At 41.6% G+C, this 20,884-nt stretch overlaps 1 protein-coding gene across 1 annotated transcript; it reads right to left on the bottom strand.

Moving 5' to 3' along the window:
• Positions 1-4,734: 4,734 nt before the first annotated feature.
• On the bottom strand, positions 4,735-20,778 carry cept1b (choline/ethanolamine phosphotransferase 1b). Its single transcript, XM_008298647.1, has 10 exons — positions 20,608-20,778; positions 16,576-16,871; positions 15,468-15,642; positions 14,294-14,441; positions 14,073-14,214; positions 10,502-10,586; positions 10,106-10,237; positions 8,635-8,793; positions 7,757-7,882; positions 4,735-6,057 (listed from the first exon to the last, which is right to left on the bottom strand). The coding sequence occupies exons 2-10, from the start codon at positions 16,764-16,766 to the stop codon at positions 5,935-5,937; spliced, it is 1,281 nt and encodes a 426-aa protein (XP_008296869.1). The 5' UTR covers positions 16,767-16,871; positions 20,608-20,778; the 3' UTR covers positions 4,735-5,934.
• Positions 20,779-20,884: the final 106 nt, after the last annotated feature.

The raw sequence follows: 20,884 nt of genomic DNA, 5'->3' as shown, positions 1-20,884 counted from the left end.
GATTAAGTGCGCATGCGCCTGTCAGAGATAAACAACGTTTGGGTTGAATGTGTCCCGAGTTCTGCCTCACAGGAGAATCTGCAGAGAGACTGAGTGAAGAAGTGGAAATGTGGCAGAAAAACTGAGTGAAGAACTGGAAATGTGGCAGAAAAACTGAGTGAAGAACTGGAAATGTGGCAGAAAAAGTGCCAAAAAATATGTTTTTAAAAAAGGTGGAATATGGTCACATTAAAAAACACGTAAAACAGTGAAAATAACAGCAAATATCTTTAAAGTATTTGTGTTTTGTGCAATTTTAAATGTAGAAAAACTATAATTTTACAGTAAAACAACTCTTATCATCTGTTAAAATAATAAATAAATAAATAAATATTTTTTGGGTGAGGGCATTATTTGGAGTTTTGGCTTGTTTGTTTGTTTGTTTGTTGTTTGTAAAGTTAAAATGTACATTAATACTTTTTTCTGTGACTTTACCGGATAAAAATTCTCCCTCAACAAAACAGGGAAAATCTGTAAAACAACAATACTTCTGCTGATGAAAGTAAAGTTCAAAACTTTTATTTTATGATTTTGGAAAGTTTAATGACATGGAACGTTTACCCAGAATGCACTTTTTTAAAAGTTTTCTCTGGTGAATGATCAGAAACCAGAAACACATCCAGGAAACCAGCGATTGTTTCTGTGACTCTGTGTCATAGATAATAAACAGCTGAAACTACGATACATCCCATAATACTGATGCCTAAAGTTAGAGAAAAATGAACAAAACCCAAGTTTAGGCTTCAGATTGTGACGCCTGATGGATGTAAAACTGATCTGGTGTCAGTTTTTATCAGAACTCAAACGTGTCCGTCTGCTGAACTGATGAAGTTCTGAAGCTCAGAAATAATAATAAATAAACAGTGATATATTCAGGCCCACCTCTGTGTATTTTAAGATACTTTATGATTTTCTCAAACTTCAAAGACTGAATTCCTGAAATTCTGAAAATATTTTGTGAATTTCTGACTTTATTATCAAAATATTTTTCTTCTCTTGAAACATTTTCTCTGTGGTTTAAACATTCTCACCTTATTACAGTTTCCTTTTTTTATATGAACAAACATGACCTTTATCACTTTATCCTCAAAATATTGCTCGTTTCTGTAATTATTCTCATATTGACTTTTCCTCATTATTCCAAATTTTGCAGTTTTGTGTAAATTTGGATTTTTGGTTCCTTCCAGCAGAACTTTTCGCTTCTTTTCTCTTTTGTTTTTCTCAAACTTTGTACCTCAAGTGTCTGAAACTCTGAAAATATTCATGACATGATGGTAAAACTTCACACAGCGTCATTAAATATACTTCAGCTGATTCTGATTGATTTTCCCCCACATTACATAAAAAATAAAATAAAAAAATCCTCCTTCTTAACTCACGGCTCTCGTTGCTAAAAGAAGCTTTCAGTCCTGCAGCAGGTGAATCCGTCAGGTTCCAGTAAAACACAGGCAGGAAGCTGCTTCCAGGTGAGAGTATGAAATTTATTTGCATTGGAAGGTGAAGGAGAGATTGTCAGGTGTCTCGTTTTTCTGTGAAGGTGAAATACCTGAGCTGGGCAGTCCGGCCAACACAACACAAACCTCAGACACACAGAAACAAACGCGTTTAAGGCAAAACTTTTACTTGTAACGATGAGAGTCGAGCCGACAGCAGGAACCAGACGCACAGAGACTCTCTGCTTCGGTACGAACTGTTACAGCAGAACGTTCTCCTCATGTTCTCCTCAAACACTGGACTGAACATAAAGGATAAAAACTCCTGCGTGACTTTCTGAGAGTCAGCGCTGGTCTGTTCATCACCTGCAGTCACCTGAACTGGACTAAAACGTGGACTGGTGTTCATTTAAAGGCTCATTTCACCCAAATCACACAAAAAAATCCTCTACATTGATCAGGTTTCACTTCATGTTTGAAGATTTCTGACTGTAAAGCAAATAAAACAGATTTAGTTTGCTTCCAGACAAAACCCCAAACATGACACATATTTTCCTTGAATCACTTCATTCATGTTATATTAGACTTGATTCTCATTTTACACAGTTTGAAATTGAAAAAAAAAAAAAGTATTGGGACTTTTAATTATTGAAATATTATATATTTGCCTCATCGTGGCGTCACCTGTTATTAACAGTAGTTCACTTTGTCTTGAAATGTTTTAAAAACTCTCCAACTGTTCGCTCATATTATGGATTTATTCTTAAAATATTGCAACTTTTTTACATGGAATTTTTTTTTTTTTTTTTAAAATATGGACATTTTTTTCTCTTCAAATCTTCAGAAACGACTGAAATTTAATTCTCAATATATTGCAGCCTTTTCCTAAAATTGAACATTTCTCTAACAGTTTTCATGTTGTTTTAATAAATGTTGACTATTTCTTAAAAGTTATATTAGATTATGATATTCTCAATTTTGCAAATATCTTAAAATCAGGACTTTATTTTCATAATATTCAATGTTTTTTTCCCCTTGAACTGTTTTCTTGAATGTTTAATTAGATCTTTCTTACAGCAGCGTCTCCTTTAATTAACAATTCATTAATATATTTTTGACTCATAGCTTCTCTTCTTTAACCACTTTAATCTCGTTCTATCTTCTCTTTTACCTCACGAGTTATTTTTATTGCACCTTTATACTGAAAATGATCACTTAACTCTCGTGATAAATGATTAAACATATCGATTCTCTGAACCCCAAAACAAGTCGGCATCAAAATTCCACAATTTGTCAGCAAGAAACCGTAAAAACTCAAAGAATCATCTGTTTTTTTCCCACTTTCGGACGAGTCCTTGAACTACTCGCTGGTTCTGTTTCATAAAACTTAAACGTAAAATTGTGATACATCAAAGTAATTTTATTCTACATGTTTTGTTTTTTTTTTTTAATAAAAAGAAATAAACAGTATGTCGAAGTAGATTCTGTAAAATAAATAAAATATTGAGTTCCTCGGTGCCACTATGAAGCATTAATGACTCGGCTGAGCAGCTTTAAAACATGAACATCTACACTATGTGGAGCCTCCTTTTTGCTCCAGTGTTGGTAACAGCTGTGGCCCAGATGTTGGACATGTTGATTCCAGTTTATTTTTCCATTTTTGTAAATTAAAGGACTAGAAAAAATTTGAGTTTTGTTGCATTTTGATTTATCATTTTGTGTCATTCTGCAGAGAACACGTCTGAGTTCATGGTTGTTCCGTTTCCATCGCGGTGCCGGACTTTATATTGCAGAGAAAAAAGAGACACTTCCTGGAGTTCAGAGGATGAACCATCATATTCCATCTCCAGTCACTAGAGGAGAAACGTTTTCTTGTGATTTGGGTGAAGCGGCCCTTTAACACTTTAACACTGGTGCATGGAGGCCTTTGTTTGGCCAACAGTCTTTGTCTGTCCACTGAACTCATCGTGTTGTGTTTAGGAGCCCGTCCTGAAACGCTGCACATCATGAATGACTCTCACTAGTCGGCATTCGCAGATCGCTTTAAACAAACTGCAGTCGAACACAAACAAAACAGGCACAAGATGCAGAAGCAGGAACCTCCCTAAGGCCTGCTGTCCAGGACCACCGAGTCCCCGTCGGTCAGACTCTCAGTACCGGTACCAGAGGAGCTGGAGGCAGAGCGAGCGGCAGCCACACTTCAAATAAACAGACTTTTATTAAGTTTGAACCGATTCTCGTCAGTCACCACCTTAGAAACCGTGACGTCATCATGTGACCTCGTCTCCCGCTCATTCACGCTCACGTGCGCACGTTTGACGTCGAGGAGGAAACGTGACGTCGACCAGACGGTAACGTGAAGCCGCGACACACACGTTGTTCGTTTTAAAGTCTGACGAAGTTTCTACGTCTTCAATAAATCCCATGAAAAAAAAAAAAAAAAACATCTGCTGACAGCTCAGGTCAGCCGGACAGATTTCATTCCTCTGTGGTTATCGGTAAAACACTGAACAAATACATAAACAGAAACAGGATTAATTTCTATTGTTCTGGAGTGGTGGTTTGAGCTATTCCACTAAACCAGGGGTCGGCAACCTCAAATACTCAAAGATCCATTTGGACCCGAAAACAAAACACCAGGAGCCACAAAAGCCTTCTGACATCTAAACTGAACATAACACTGCATGTATGGTTTTACCTTCATGCTATGTATAAAAACTACAGTGTGTTGCATTTATGAAATCAATGAACTGCTACAGAGGAAACAAAAACCATTTTAAACTCAAAAAAACAAAAAACAAACAAAAGACGCTGGGTTGAAGGTTACTTTCAAATAAAATACTCAACCACACAGACTTGTAGCTGTGAGGCGACACCGTGGATCGGTTCTGTTCAGAATATTTGCTTTTTGTCCGGTTTCAGCGTCACCATGAACGACGCTGTGATAAATGAACTGCGTCTTCGTTAAACCCAGCTCGTTTTAAACTCATTAGGAGGTCATTAACCGTCACAGAAGTCTTTATCGTGGTGCCCGTTGCTCGCTAAAGTCCCATAATGCTCTCTGGTCGCTACAGGATTAAATAGGAAGCGGTACTACAGCTACTCTACATGTTCTCTGAGATGCTTGTAGAGAAACCAGGTTTGTTGGAGGCTGTGGAGTCTCGGTGCGTCCTGCCCTCCAACACTACATTCCTGACCGCATAGGTAACATGAAGGAACAGCCTGAAGGCAGACATGCTGCTTTAAAAAAAAGCAAAGCATATACACTGGATTGATTTACAACTTTAATGTTCTTGAAGTGCGTTCAATGTAGAAACTGACGGATCAGATCATCGGGATACTGAAGCACAAGTGCAACACCTCCTTCTGTCTCATTGGTTAAAACAAACAGGACATGAGTGACTGTTTTTTAAATGTTTTTGGTCTTTTCATGGGATTTATTGACACCAATAAAATATGAAATAATGAGGTTAACGGATGAGCGGAGCGACCTTCAACCCAACAGGCCCGACTCAGAACAGCCACTTTGTGCATCTCCACTTCAGAACGACTTGACCTTTGCTCTGATCAGCTGCAAAATGTGAGAAAACCTGAGCAGCAGAGTTCTCTGTTGAGCTCAAAGGTCCGGTCAGTAACTTTAGGACCTCTGATGAACACCCACAGAGCTACAAACACCAGCCAGTGAGAGAAACGCTGCTGTAGCTGCAACTCGTCGTGTAACAATAAGAAGTGAAATGAAACCACGAGCCAGTAACGTGACAGTAAACAAACACTGAACTCCCCCCTGAACTAAACACTAAAATCCCAAATGTAACCGAGAAAACACTGGCAGTGAACATTTTGCAGCTTTGCACGAGTCGACGTCAGGTTTCCTCCAGAACCGCGGACGTGAAACGGCGGCACGGTTCGGCGCGATGTGCGGAGGATGAGGTCGCCTCAAAATACATGAAGGAAGGTTTTTATAAATGTGTCAAAGCAGGGGTTTTAACTTAAAAGAGAAGCACAGACACTGCAACAGTTTGGTATTTACAATAGCAAAAAGGTAAAGTTACGCAAATATTACAAAAATTATAATCATGAAAAGCAAAGATCCATACCTATACATGTTGTTGCACATGAACAGTTAAAACACACGTAAGTCTCTCCTTGAACACAGCGAGTAGCACCTGAAACATCTGCTCTGTGTAACCGTGAGTGTGTCAGAGGGAGATCTCTTATTACTGGGCCAGAAGATGAAACTGGTACAAATTCAACTCTGAGTTCACTGGTGAAAAAGAAACAATGACAGTAATATTCCAGTATCTTAATATATATTATTTGTCCTCACATTCAGTTGGCAGAAGCACATACTTTACACCACGTCACCCCCTGCATCTCTACGTGGAAAACAGGGAAGAAAAGATGAGTGCGACTATCGGGGGGGAGGGGGGCAGGGACAGAGTCAGTAATGGCCGGCGTGTCCTCAGTGAGGAGCTGAGCTGAGCACTGAACAAGGCTTGATTTTGAAAACAAAAATGTGAAGATGGCAGGCAATCTGGTTGCAAACACTGACACAGTAACGCACCAAGTCAAAGAAGGAAATGATCTGCAGGAGAGAAAGAAACAGCGTCACTCGCGTCAGGCACAACATCAGGAGTGGAAGCTCGTCACCGCCAGGACGAGACGGAGAGTAAACGTCTAGCAGCTCAACGTTCACTCCTGTTTATATGTTTTACTGGAATAACTCATAATTTTAGACTGTAGTTCTATTTTTGACTTAACCCTCTGTACTCCAAACCGTAAACATTTCAAATGACTCCATTCATCAGAGTCAAAACTGTGGAGTAGTGAGAGCGCCAAATGACAAAAATAAATCAATCAAGGTAGAAGAAAAGTGGAAATAAAAAGAACAAACGTAAAAAAATCAGGCAACAAAAAGCAATATTAATAAAACATGAATCCATAAAAGAAAAGGCTAAATACATAAAATACTTAAACATTTATTTATTTATTTATATTATTATTATTTTTAATTATTTTTGTTTTTAAATTTATTTTTCCCCCTTTTTTCCTCTTTATTGAAATATGCATCGATAATTTTTTTTGTGTGCTATTCTTTCTGTGCCTGTGCACAACATTCCTACTGAGCACATTTTTCTGCGCATATTTCCTTTGCTTTTAAAGTGACATTATAAAAAGTAAATTAAATAAATAAATACATTTAAAAAATAATTTAAAAAAACAAAAAATTTACAAAATAATAAAAAAAATCAATAAAAAAACAAAAAACAATTAATTTTTTTTCTTTGTCTTTATATGTCTACTTTTATTAGCCTTTTCTTTTGTGGATTCATGTTTGATTAATATTGCTTTATATTTATAGAGGTGCACGGTTTTACATTGCAAATGAAAAACGAGCTCACAGTGAAGAAAAATGTGAAAAACAGGAACGTGGTTGGAGTTTAGAGGGTTAATGTGATAATTCTGACTCAGTTTTTCATATCTTAGTGTAATAACTGTAAATTATCGTCTTAACTTTGATGTAATTTCTCATCATTCTGACTTCATGCCGTCAGTTTTATGTACTATATTAAAGTGATTTCTCTTCCTGGTGATAACGGGCTTCCACACAACACAATCAACTGAGCAAATGTAAGCACAGAATAATACCATACAATAGTCGAGGTGAACTTTTAAAATGTAGCAGCGAATAAAAAATGTGAATCTGAATAAAGTCGGCTGCACAGTGTCGTCAGAAGGTGGCGCTGTCGGCTAAACGGCTGTAATAAACAGAGTAGAAGAAGAAGCAAACAAAACTGCTAAAAAATAGAACGTTAACAAACAGAACTTTGTCCGTCTACAGAGACAAATGGGATTATTTTAATCTGGAAGGTCGTCATTATTCTTTCATGTCAGCTGGTGTCGGACGTTTTTCTTGCTGCCCAGGAACAGCTGATCATTTGTGCACATTAGATGCTTAAAATGTCACAAATGGTTTAAAAAAAAAAAAAGTCAAGAACTACCTCGTGAGCAAAATTTGTTAAGTTTTAATTTTGCAGTTTTTAGGAACTTTTTCTGATGCAATACTTGAAATTAAGTTATTTAAACAGCTCACAACTGAACAAACACCAACATGGCTGATTAAACACGACTCTAATGGACCACATGTGATGTTTGCTAAATATTTTAACTCATCAGGTAAAACCAACCCTAGCCCTGGATCAGCTACATGGATCATCAGTATTATTAGTTATATCCGTACGTTTCCTGCTTCATGGTGTCAAAACGCCATCACGTGTACTCACCAGTGCAATCCAGAGCACCAGGTACTCGTCGATAAAACTATTGAAATACTGATCCAGGAACAGAAGTCCTGGCCCCAGAAAGGCTAAATCGTGGAGATGCATCTCACTTTTTGTCATATGTGCTACCTGTGGACAGAGAGAACAGACAGTCGGCATCAAACGACGACACAGAGTTGAATCTGAGAGCTTTGAAAGCGTTTTTCCTTTTAGGTGTTTGGACACGAGACACAGTTTTTAGCTTCTATTTTACATTCATGTCAATAGACGTCCATAATCTGCAGCTCTTTAATAGTGATCTGATTATCAGACATGTTGGATGTCGTCCCGTTCAGCAAAGCAACTCGTGACGGCAATAATAAAATTCATTCAAATCTAAATCACGAGAGCAAACAAACAGGACGCCAAACGTTACGCTGAGCTCCGACTGAAATTACAATTAAAAATGCAAACCAGGTGGAATTAGAGCAAACAAATATCTGTTTTCTTTTCCGTCTGACAATTGCTAAATGTCTCAACACTGGCTTTTCAAAAGTCCTCGATCAGGAACCGCTGTCTAAAAAAAAATAAAATAAAAAAACTTGCACAACATCAGATGTGGCCATTTTCTTATTTAAGTTTACAAGGTCAAGAATTTCATTCACAAGCAGAAAAGAATGAAGCTTCTGAAACTCAAACCCAGCCAGCAGATTTGAAAGGCTGTTATCGCAAAAAAACAAATAAATAAACAAATAAAATCAGCAAAATTACGCCATTTATCAGAACAAGAATTCGTCAAAATCAAGAAAAGTTGTCACTTTGACATGAACATCAGCAGCAGGAAGCACAAAGACAAAGACACTGAATCCCTCTGACTAAAAAACAAAGTGAGTGTGACTTACAACTAATTTATTGGTGATTTTGGCCGAGACGAAGCCAAACGCCAGGATATAAAGACACGGGTGTTTCTCGAAGAGCTGGACAGCAGACTTCTTGTATATCATCATGGCCAAAATTATAACTGAGCCAATATGTAAGACTGGAGAGAGGACGCTGGTTCCCTGAGGACGACAAAGACACACGGAGCAAACACGTTACAACCTTTGACGAGGCTCAAACGTTCATTTAAACACAATGAGATGAAAAGTCGTCGCTATGTTCACAGTCACACAGATGAAAACAGAAGGAGCTCCGTAGACTGAAGCACTTTGTTGCTACAGACAAGCATTTCATCCCTACGTACTTGTTGGAGGGAAGTTCTAAATATCTGCTTCACAGTTTCACTGTAGCTCATAATACACCCACAATAATCCACTTCAAGAATCAGTCCATTCAAAAGCACTGTTTTACATCCCAGACAGTGTGTTCATGTCGGTCTTGTAACGAGTTACACGTTTACAAAAAAGCTGCTTGAGGCAAAGTCTGTGATTTTGAGCGACATAAATAAAACTGATCTGACTTGAAGCGACATGTTAAAACCAGCCGGCGTTACGCCTTGACTTTCCGAGGGTTGATCAAAAAGTTCCGCGACTGTTTGCGGCGAACGTGTCGCAGCACATTGATGATTTTTGAAAACATTCTCAGGGAGCGAACGCGTCAGTCGGCAGCTGGTAGAGGATCATCACGGGGACCAGAGGACGGTCTGCAGCTACCAGCAAGAGCAGAAACAGCAGCTTAACCCTTTATGGGCCAAGTGACCATATTTGGTAACTTCCTCTGACGGTCAATATGTCCACCACGTGGCGCTCCTTGAGGTTGAGGTTTCTATATTCGTGGCAATATCACCATTGATGTGAGTCAGGTGTGTTGCAGTACAGAAACGTCTAAAACCTGCAGGACAGTAGCTCACGAGGTCCAGAGTTGGAGATCTCTGGTTTAGGAGATTTAACTCATCACAGGTGGAGCTTAGCGTGTTTACAGAACAGAACCTCCAGGGAGAGTTAAAGAGTCCCAGGAGCACTGGGAGCAGAGCTTCAACAGGAATGGAGGTTAAACTTAAATCAGGTGCATTTTGGTTTTCTTTTCACAGCACTGTCTTGGAACTTTTTGATCAACCCTTCTAGTCCTTCCAGATCCTTTACTTTCTTTTCCACTTGCAGGATTCCATTTCACACACGCACAGAAGATGAGCGTCTACGTTTTCTGAGCATTACTGTCCTTGTGAAGCAGTTTTTGTGCACACACGTGGACTCTCAGTGTGCTGGACATAATGTGTGTTGCTGCTGACACGAGGCACAAAAACAGCTCGCCACCGTCCCGTCAGTCACTCTGATGTATTTTCTGACCCCCCATCTGTGCACACGCCTCACAAATCTGATGTGTTCAGCAGCAGAAGTTTGTTCGGGGGGAAGCAACGCAAGTTTCCAGACTCACCGCTATTGTGGATCCGTTTTTGCCCACGCCTCCTGTAAAAATAACTCTGAAGTAATTGGTGCAGGAGAAGATGGCTCCTAAAAAAGTGCAGATGGCAGGAACCATTTTCATCTGGATATTTAGGATCGGAATCTGGGAATCGAGACATTAACACAATAAAGATGACAGCACAACACACACACACACATCAAAACATGCCCTGATGCTACTGTAAGTCTGAGTCTTTTGAGTAATGTTAGGAAACGCTACGAGCTTCTTAAAACCATTACAGTAAAAACACGACTGTTAGAGCAGCATCATAATTACATTAAACTCAGCAAGATAAACATCATTACACAATTATGGCATCATTCTCATTGATCTCAATCTGTAGGAATTAGAACCGATCAGAATTACCAGTGACTGCCAAAAAGCAGATCCTCCCACGGCGGCCAGCAAATACATGATTATAATGAAGATTTGCACCTCAGTCACATCAATGCTGAGTGGGAGGAGAAAGCAGAGAGTTTAAAGTGAGGATTAGTGACGTCTACCAGCACACAGTCATCCTGCAGCCTTCCTCCACAACACACCGCCGGACACGGAGCTGCTGCTGCTGCTGCTGCACAACACGGGTTTGGGTTTGGAGGTGAACGAGTCGACGGGGGAGCAGCTGCAGTGAAGGTGCGATCAGTAATCAGAACAGCCTCCATCACAGCTGAGTGAGTCATCTGCTCGTCGCCGGAGCTGAAGGATTTGGGGAATGTTTCCAACTAATATTGGGATGTTGTTGTTGTTTTTAATGCTTCAGGATTGTGTAATGCATTTGGGTCAAGTCAGCATTCTTCTATACAGCACATTTAAAAGAGCAGCCGCGGCACCAAAGTGTTTTCCAGAATTAAAGATTATCGCTGGCGTTACGAATCAACCTAACAAGTTTAAATGTTGACGTTAAGACCCTGTGGTGTTACGTATGCTGTGAGTAATGTACATGTTGAGAATTAAAACCCTATAAAATGAATTAAAATGCAACTTTACCTGACGATAATACATCCTAAGACTTAGAGCCTGTGGTGTTAGTAAATATGGAGACTAACCAAACTAATGTAATAATATAGACTCTACTGTATTATTAATTACAGAACTAATAGTAAATAATAAAGGCTGAGACCTTCAGCAACATTAATTATGAGGCTAATTTAGAGCTAAAGTTTATATAGTCATTCTTTCACTCCTCTCTCGAACCATCCGTCCATCCATCTCCTCAAAGGAGTGTCTGGATGAAGGTGAGCTGCTGAGGAGCTGCTCTCCTGCGTTGAAGTTGTTGTTTAGTCTCCTCTACATACAGGCCGGTGCACTCCTCGCTGCAGATACAACCCTGCTCAGCTTGTGTTTTGGGGTTTTATCCTCAGAGTTTGTGTCTCAGAGGGTTGCAGGACGTTGTGCTCTTCTTTAGTTGTTGTTCATCTTCTTAAATGTGAGAACCTTAGAAGGATTTCCTCCAAACACAACATCCTGGTGAACTTCAGACTTCAGCAACACGCAGACAAAAACTAGCCGAGTCTCAAATATAAACACCAAAACACCAGCTGAGCATTGTTGTGTCCAGTCGAATGCAGCAGGGAGTGCACAGACCTACACATAGAGGAGACTAAACAACTACTTTAACAACCGAATAACTTCATCTTAGGGTCCTTTGAGGACAGCAATGTCCACAATCTGGACAGATAGTTTGGGAGAGGGATGAAGGAAGCCATCTTTGTTAAACTCTAAACACGAGAGTTGGTCGATGGCGCCACTTATTACGTATAATACAGTCCTGAGATCCGTCCCCAGATAATTTCACCACCATTAACATCCTGAGTCTTGAGAATAAATAGCTGGGACTGCTCATGAATCAGCTAGAATGGAGGAAGACTTTTAGATGATGATAAAACGGGACAGACGAACTAAAACAAGAAGTTTAGTTACCTTCTACTCCATCTTTAAGGATAATAGTTTGTTCTTTAAATATTATTTTATGGCACTATCATAACTAAGATGACTGAGAGTCTACACAGCTACAAACATCCGTCAGTTTACAATCTAATGTGACACGTTTTTGTCAAATCCAACCAAAGGCCCAAAATCCAAACATGTCTTCAACAATATTTAACAAGAATTAGGATTAAACCCAGTAGAAAGATGTATCTGGCAGACCACATGCAGCTTCCTTCAGGTCTTTAAAAAGGAGCCACATTTTACTGATTGCACCTTTAAAGCAGAGCGAATCTCAACTTGAATTTCTCTCCGTTTATTCCATGCAGATCAGCGGTCATTGTGGAAGCCGGCGGCGGCAGCGAGCCATGCAGGCAGCAGCCAGGAGGTTTACCATCACGTTCCACAGGCAGGGACCCACAGTGGCTGTGAGCATCTGCAGTCCTGCTAGACAGAGCTGCACCTCTGTTATGTCAAATCTACACACAGAACACATCCACATTTACTCCAGCACGCCCGGACACGCAACTGCTGTCGTCTAGTGAAAGGACAAACAAAAGACTGCAACTAGTTCATCCACTTTAACGTCTTGGACTGAGCTCAACAGGCGCCTGATGAAACCTGTTGGCGGACGCCCGATACGCTCCAGACTTCATCCAGCAGAATAAACATTCACATAAACAGCCGCCGTCTTTCAGGACTTCATTATTCTCGTGCTGCACGTTTCTTCAGGTGTCGGCTGTTTGATTTATACGCGATATTTTTGCACCACAAAGAAACGTCAAATCTTATTTATAAGCAGCTGTTCAGGTCTGGATTTCAGTTAAAGGTGGGCGGAACAAGCAAAGGAAATATTAATGAGGGTTCATCTGAATTAGACGTAAATGTCATCATCTGTATGAATTTAACTTGTTTGAACTTTCGACCTGCAGAAAAAGCATTCAGGCAGCGTCTGATTAGCATCACGCTGCATTTACTTCTTAGTAATCACATCGTCATATCAACATAGAATCCCAACAGAACACTATCAATGAATGTTTGGCTGCTGTGATGCTTCTGAAACCCATCAGGTGGACACGAAGCTGCTGGATGGAGTCCTGACTGTTCTGAAGCAGTTTAGTTTAACCTTCTGAACACCGAACCGTCGGGCAGATTGGAGGTCACGTTGTCTTTTCAAAACTGCCAAAATTGTACCTTTCATCAGAGCCAGAAACTTTTTGTAAAAACCAAGAGACATGCTGGGTGTTAAACTCTCTGAAGGACTTGGAGCTCGTCATCTGTGAGGAAAGCTTGTCATCGGAAAACTACAAATCTGCCAAAAATTAGCTGTTCGCTCCAACCGGATTCAGTAAAAAACTGAAAATTTGCAGCTCTTCGACGCAACTGAGGAGCCATCAGTGACTCAGCTGTGATTAACGGTCACATGACAAATATTCAGGCACCTCTTGGCTGAACTGCAGGATGTGTTTACACAAAGCAGAGAGACGACAAGAATGGAAACTAATGAAAAATGTAAATATTTAAATATCCGTAGCATGTAGAGCCTCCAGTTGTTCCAGCGTCAGTAACAACTGTGGACACTTGGGGAAAAAAAAAAAGCTATCCAAGCTGAAATTAATACATAACCAAGAAATATAAGTTTAACTAAACGATTTCTGTCTGCGCAGAAGACATTCATCTCTCCTTCTTCGTGGTTGTTCTGTTTCCACAGAGGTGCAGGACTTTATATTGAAGAGAAAAATGAGACCACAGTGAAGAAAAAAAAATTAAAAACAGTGAAGAAAAATGTCCAGAGTTCAGAGGGTTAAACTGTTCTGCAGGATTTTGTGAGATAAAAAAATGCCTTCAATAAGTTTTTGGATAATTATGACCATCAAAATATGTCCTGATGTCCAAATAAGAACTGTTCTACACTCAGCGCTGAAACATTCGGGTATACAAAGTACAGAGAGACACTCAGATGACGGCACGTCAACAAATGAAAGAAAACAAGCAGCTTGTGTGGACTCACATGCCGAAGCGCAGCGTTCCCGACACGTATGTCTGCCAGTGGGCGCAGTAGAACATGAACATCCCGGCGAAGCAGCAGAAGAACATCCAGTCCGGGTTGGTGCCCAGCTGCACCGCTATACTGGTTCCCAGCACCACAAACACTGCAGAGACAAACAACACAGCGTCAACAGGGCTGCAGCTTCAGTCACGGCGGAGGAGAGGAGGAGGAGGCTGACTGACCGGTGGAGAGGGAGTCACAGCCGTGGTCGAACAGCTCGCCCAGCGGAGAGCTGCTGTTGGTGCGTCTGGCCTGCTTCCCGTCGATGGCGTCCAGCGACTGGTAGATGAACAGACCCACCGCACACAGCAGGTACGCCCAGAGAGGAGCCTGCAGCACAACACACACATGTTCACCTCAACTAAACTTCAGCTCTACTAAACAAATGATCGATCCTTGATGTTTACTCAGAGCCCCTACAGCTCCGGTGTTTGGCTCAGTTTCTCAGGTTAAACGCAATTCCAAAGACGACGCTTGACGGTTTGGTATGTGGAACATCCAGAGAAACCAGGAGGTCGTGTGAAGCGTTTCAGCTCCAGTGTGTTGGTTTGGCATCACAACTCTCAAGAGACAGAAACCAAAACTATCTGTATGGACACAGGAGTCCGCAAGGAAATGTGCCTTTTTTCTTTTTTCTTTTTTTAATGCTCAACATTTTAGGCAGTCCCTTACAATTAAACGAAAGCATCTGGAAACCAACCATCCTGATGTTTTATAGGTACATTTGATCATGTTTTGGTAGAAAGCTCCCTGTTTTCTGAGGTGCTCATGTTTGAATTGGCTGTAAATGGAGATTCAACACTTCCTCTGTGTTTAGTTTTTGTCTTGATAAACTCCAAAGCACAGCAGAGTCGCACTCACAACCCTGAAAATACCAACAATAACAGGGTTTTCATTCATGAACTCATTCCTTTTTGCTGATATTTTGAAGCTTTCAGCAGCTTGATGACCCACAGGTGAAGAAAGTCATCAAATACTTTTTCTCAAGTGCAAAACTTCAGGAGCATTTTGAGGCACTTTTCATTTTCCGCTACCTTTTCCTTCCACTCTGCTTCATTTCAGAGGAAAACGCTGCACTTTCTATTCTGCTTCATTTATCCGACACCTTCAGGTACTTTTAACCCTCTGAACAACCGCTGACAAGGTGAATTTCTTTATTTAATTAACAACATTTTAAAACCTTGGAATCAACAAATCCAACATGCTTGTGTTAATAGCACTGGAATAAACCTACTGGGCTACAACTACTACATAATGGTTTGACACATTACAAACAAGTGGAGTGAACCAGTGGATGAAAACAGAATTAATTTATTATTTTATCGTCCAGCCTATCAGCGCTTCAGACGGACTCACCTGCTCGGTGGCGGTCGGACAGTAGTAGACGAGCACGAGGGTGGTGAAGACGTTGGTGGCGAGGCCGATGATGGTGATGAGGTTGGGGGCGATCCAGGCGGGGACTCGGCCCACCAGCCACTCCCAGTAACGCTGCATCAGAGGCTCCAGCAGGGAACGTCCAGCACTGCTGTACCTGCAGGGAAGCCAGAGAAAACAGCCAGGTGAGGAGGTTTACCTGTGCGCTGCTCGGGGCAACAAATACCGATAACGACCCACCGCCGTGTCATCGGGCTGTTTACTGGGAGTTTAAAAACATTTTACACTAAAACATGAGAGAGAAGTTGCAGGAGTTCTAGTTTTACTATAACTGACATAATTAACTCTTTCTCAGCCCAAACCTCACCAGCAGGGTTAAAAGGGATGCTTTCTTTATTTTTTTATTTTTTTCTAAAAGCCAAAACGATGTCATTTATCAGAGCCAAAAAGAAGGAATTACCAGATTCTGAACTTTCCAACTACCCTCATCTGGTTGGTGGAGAGACTGAAGCAGATCTAACCTTCCAACATATTTAACCTAAATCACTTTATTCTACATGTTTCACTTTAAAAATGGACAAAAACAAACTGTTTGCTCGGAACAGAGTCTATGAAAAACTGAAAAGTCATCAGTGACTTAACTGAGGCCAACAGTCGTGTGTTTTTACATTTACTGTATTCTTTAGTCTCATTTAACAGTTTACCAAAAAATATTTGCACCAGATTCTGTATAAAATAAATATTCGGTGCTCCTCAACACAACTGTCAAGTCATTAGTGTGACCAGAAGTTGTGGAAATGTGGAAAAATGTTGGACATGTAAACAAATAATCAAAGACATTTAGCTTTCATTTTATTTGTTTCTGATTTCCGTCATTCTAACTGTGTCCTGCTGCACAGAAGACATTTCTGAGTTCTCTCTCCTTCTTCATGGTTGTTCTGTTTCTGTAGAGCTGCAGTGAAAAATGAGCCTCAGTGAGTGACCATGTGACCGAACAGTCAGAGCTTCAGGAGGTGAACCTCTGCTGTCCTGTAACACACGTGAAGGTAACGTTTTCCCTGAGTCTGATCGATGCAGCAGGATCGGTTACCTGTGCTCCTCCAGTCTCTTGAGCTGGTGCCGAGACAGCGGGGGCGAGGGCAGCTCGATCAGCCTGCGCAGCACTCCGGGGGCCAGCCAGCAGGTCGCCTCCATGCCCATGCCCTGCCCAGGGTCCTTGTCCCGGCCAAGGCCTCGGCGGGAACGCAGACCCCCCCCTTGCTGCTGCCCCGTGGCGCTCATGGAGCCCTGCTGCCTGCTGGACTGGTCCCCGACGGCTCTGCCTCTGCCACTGTCCTGCTGAGGGGCTGAAGATCCACAGTGGGGCTGGATGTGGCTGGATGGTTCCTGGAGGAAGACGACACAACGTCACAACGCTGCCTGGAGACAACACCTCAACGTTTAATTAGAGCTTCCCAAAACCCACAATAAAGCTTCCACTAGTTCTATTGTATCATTCATTCTGATCATCCATCCATCATCTCTACACCTTCATCAGGGTCATGGGGGGTCGAGTCTATCCCAGCTGACTCAGGGTGAAGGCAGGTTCACCTGGACAGGTAACCAGTCTATCACAGGGCTACACTTAGAGACAGACAACCAAGCACACTCACATTCACACCTACGGACAATTTAGAATCACCAATTAACCTCAACATGTTTCTGGACTGTGGGAGGAAGCTGGAGAACCCGGAGAGAACCCACGCTGCACGGGGAGAACATGGAGACTCCACGCAGAAAGATCCCGGGTGTCCTCACCGGGACGCGAACCAGCGACCTTCTTACTGCGAGGCAACAGTGCTAACCACCGAGCCACCTTGCAGCCCCACAACACATTTACGAACAATTAATTTTATTTTATCATTCATTCCGATGGTAATTTTCTCAGTTTATCGGGTAATCTTCTGGTCTATAAAATGTTCCTGGCAGTCAGAGGCAGCACCTCGCTGTCTGACCAACAGTCCAAACCCCAAAATATTTAGTTTGAGGTGCTTCATAACAGAAGAAACAGCAAATGCTCACACTGAAGGAGCTGCAGATGTTTTTGCTTTGATAAAATTACTGACAATAATTCAAATATCACAACATACACAGTAATCTATAAATCACTAGAAAATGCACGAAGCGCCTCATTAGTCCTGCGAGCATTCGTTTAAATCACCAAAACGACTTCATTAATCAGCCAGAAACTGTAAAGAGAAAAAGACTCACCAGATTTTTAACTTTCCCGAGTGTCCTTAAACTACTCATCATCATCATCACTTTGTGGCGTCACAACTGTGTCACATATGAAACGAGTGAAAACTGTTGATATGACAAAGTGAGTTTACAGTATCACAGCTGAGTTTGTGCTGGATGTTAACATTTCCTGCGTGAGTAGATCTGCTAAACATCTACCTGTTCCAGCTTTGCTATCAGCTACAAATCCAGATGTTGACTCCTACGATCTGCATCAAAGCTCCCACTGATCAGCATGAATCAAAGAGCTGCAGAATAAATAACCCGCAGACGCTAGCTTCATTGGTTTCTCCTTGAAGTTTCCACAACTGTTGATTTCTGTGATATTTTGCAAACTGAAAGGCTGCTGTTGGCTAAAAGCTTCAGTGTTTTGTTGATACTGAGGTTCTAAAGCCCGTCCAGATGTTAACCGCACCGACAGATGTGCTGCATAGAAGCACTGATGGCGGTAAAGGTTTTCATAAAGAACGCTCATGTTGTAAAAACGTATTAATGAAGGTGCGCTGTAGGTGTGCACAGCTGTATAAACACAATTAAAATAAATATTGGATCATAAAACACGGTCAGAACATCCACAAGTTAAAGGAAATTCATGCTTTCCGTGCTCACGCGTCCACATGTGAATGAAACAGACGTCTGGTGTGAGGACGTCCACACCTTCATCAGTCATCGTCTAAAGAGTTCTGAATAAAGCTGCTGGACTTTAGAGGAGCTGTTTGAACACGTTTTCATCAACGGAGCCTAAACCCAGGAGGAAGCCCTCATTTCCAGAGATCCTGTGCTGCGTTCACACACTGTTCCCGGCACACCTCAGCAAGAATCACTGACTCAGTCACTGAGAAAACCAACCTGCATGGAGATGAATGAGTCATAGAGAGGCTCAGAAAGACAATCAAAAACTAAACCTGGACCATAAAACTACATTTATATGTCCCGACAACAGACACATCTTGAATAGCAATAAGAAAACTGATAAAATGTTCAATAGTTTCTCTTAAATGATCAGATAAATACCACCATGATCGCACATCACGGAACCACAAAGTTAGGTGCATCAATCCACTGCCCTCCGCCTTCAGGTTTTACATTCATTCTTGTGTTTTCCATGAAATGTATTAACTGTACACCTTAATAAAAAGGCTAAAGTAAGTCAGGCGAGTACATTCGACATAAACTTTCTTTCTGCTGGTGTTTATTAAAAATATGCCTGGATTTTTTGTTAATAACTGTTTTTCTCTAAACTCTGGTTCCCTTCAAACAAGCTGTTTTACACACATCTGCAGTTCTACGTAGCAGTTAAACACTGACCTGTTGTTCTTGTTTAAATGTTCCTGTTTTATTTTGTAAAAGCACTGAAAAGCAAAAGAAAAAACCCACCAGAGTCAAACCTCTTGTATGTTCTCACACACTCAACCACTAAAGCTGATTCTGCATCAACTGATACGATTATTGGTACCGAGGGAAAAACCGATAACCGATATACAATACATGATATGTTTCATCAGCATGTGATAGCAGAGAAATGCGATTTATAATTAGGCTTCTTCATTGATACGGATTATCAGAACTGAATGTGGAGCTCACAGTGGGAGTGATGACATCAGAGCATCACAGGATGTCAGGACGCTGCTCTGTCTGCTGAGATTGATCAGTTTGTCTCCTGCACTTTTGTTAATCTTTCACTGTTCTGCTCAGATCTTAAAGCATTATTAGTTATCCTTTTTGCAGACTGTTTCTGGTAATCGGTGGCTGCCTGCTAACTTAGCCGCTAGCGGAGCTTTAGCTACTGTGACAGCAGCTCATTTCCTGGTTTGTGGCAACAGCTCGTGTTTCTTGTTCAGTTTTTGCAGTTGACTTCTGTGCTGGAGAGACACTGCTGAGACCACAGAGTGACAAAGACAGACAGACAGACAGACAGACAGACAGACAGACAGACAGACAGACAGACAGGAGGCTGCATCACACCTGAAGTATGCATCAATAACTGGAAAACAAAACTATTGATAATTGGAAAAATACTAAATATGAGCCCTGATAATCAGTCTATCCTCAATTCTGATAACCAGCAGTAATCATTATTGGCTTTAATGGTTTCATGTGGACACACTGTTCAGATGTGTCACTCAGCTCCATCACAAACTCACAGTCACATAAATCATGTTCATCTCTCACAGATGGGCTACATGTTGTTGATGGGACACAGAGCAAAGCTGAAGGGAGCACAATGAGTTGAACACAACAAAAACATAGTGCATTTAGCAGTAGAGCCTGGCAGAGCTCTGAGCTGTCTCATCACATCTGGAGCAAACTCTGCAGAAAACAGTCAAACTGCTCACCTGGAATCAGCACAAATCCCCATCCACCACTGACAGGTGGAACCAGCGACTGTTGACGCTGCGCGAGTCGAAAACTGTGAGACAGATTCACTTGAAGAGCTCAATTTGAGTCACTGAACTACTTCTTGTAACTGTCAGCAACACATGAGCTGCTGACGAGCCTCCAGCAAACAGTCTGCCTGCTCGGCGCTGTGCTAATGCTAGCTAGCATTCTGGCTGCTAGCTGCCTTCCCATCAGTTTCGTTGAATGTTAGCATCAGATTAGCTCTGGTTAGCGCAGCGAGCAGCTACGGAAGACCTGTGTCAGTTTGCTAATTTTAAGTTATTCGCTTGCTGTTAGCTTACTGGACCTTTATCATACGTGTATTGCTGAAAACATCACTGCACATCAGAGATATTGATTAAACCAGACGGGTACTATGACACCCCCCGTGATGACTGCGGCTAGCTGCAGCTAGCTAACGAGCTAACCCAAAGACAGCTAGCGAGCTGCCGAAGCACCGACTGACCTGGCCGATTAAAGGACGAGAGCCGCGGACAGTCCAAGGGGCGGTGAGGGCGCTCCGAGCCGACAGAAAGCACCTCTCTGTGGGCGGGCAGTTTTCGGGTTTTCCCTCTATAACTTGGAAAACCGGAGCAGCGTTTGCAGCTGTAGGTGGATCTCCACGACCGGTGTCACTGTGGTTGACACGGTAAGCTAGTTATCGTTAGCCATCACGGAAATATCGCGATGCTGGGTGTCGTTTTAGAGGGGGAAGTGTGCCCAGAGTTTAGTCTCCCAGGCAG

The sequence above is a fragment of the Stegastes partitus genome, unplaced genomic scaffold (genome assembly GCF_000690725.1).
Source record: "Stegastes partitus isolate 25-593 unplaced genomic scaffold, Stegastes_partitus-1.0.2 Scaffold1336, whole genome shotgun sequence".
Lineage (NCBI taxonomy): Eukaryota > Metazoa > Chordata > Actinopteri > Pomacentridae > Stegastes > Stegastes partitus.
The sequence above is the reverse complement of the archived record's forward strand: the minus strand, read 5'-3'. Positions and strand labels throughout refer to the sequence as shown.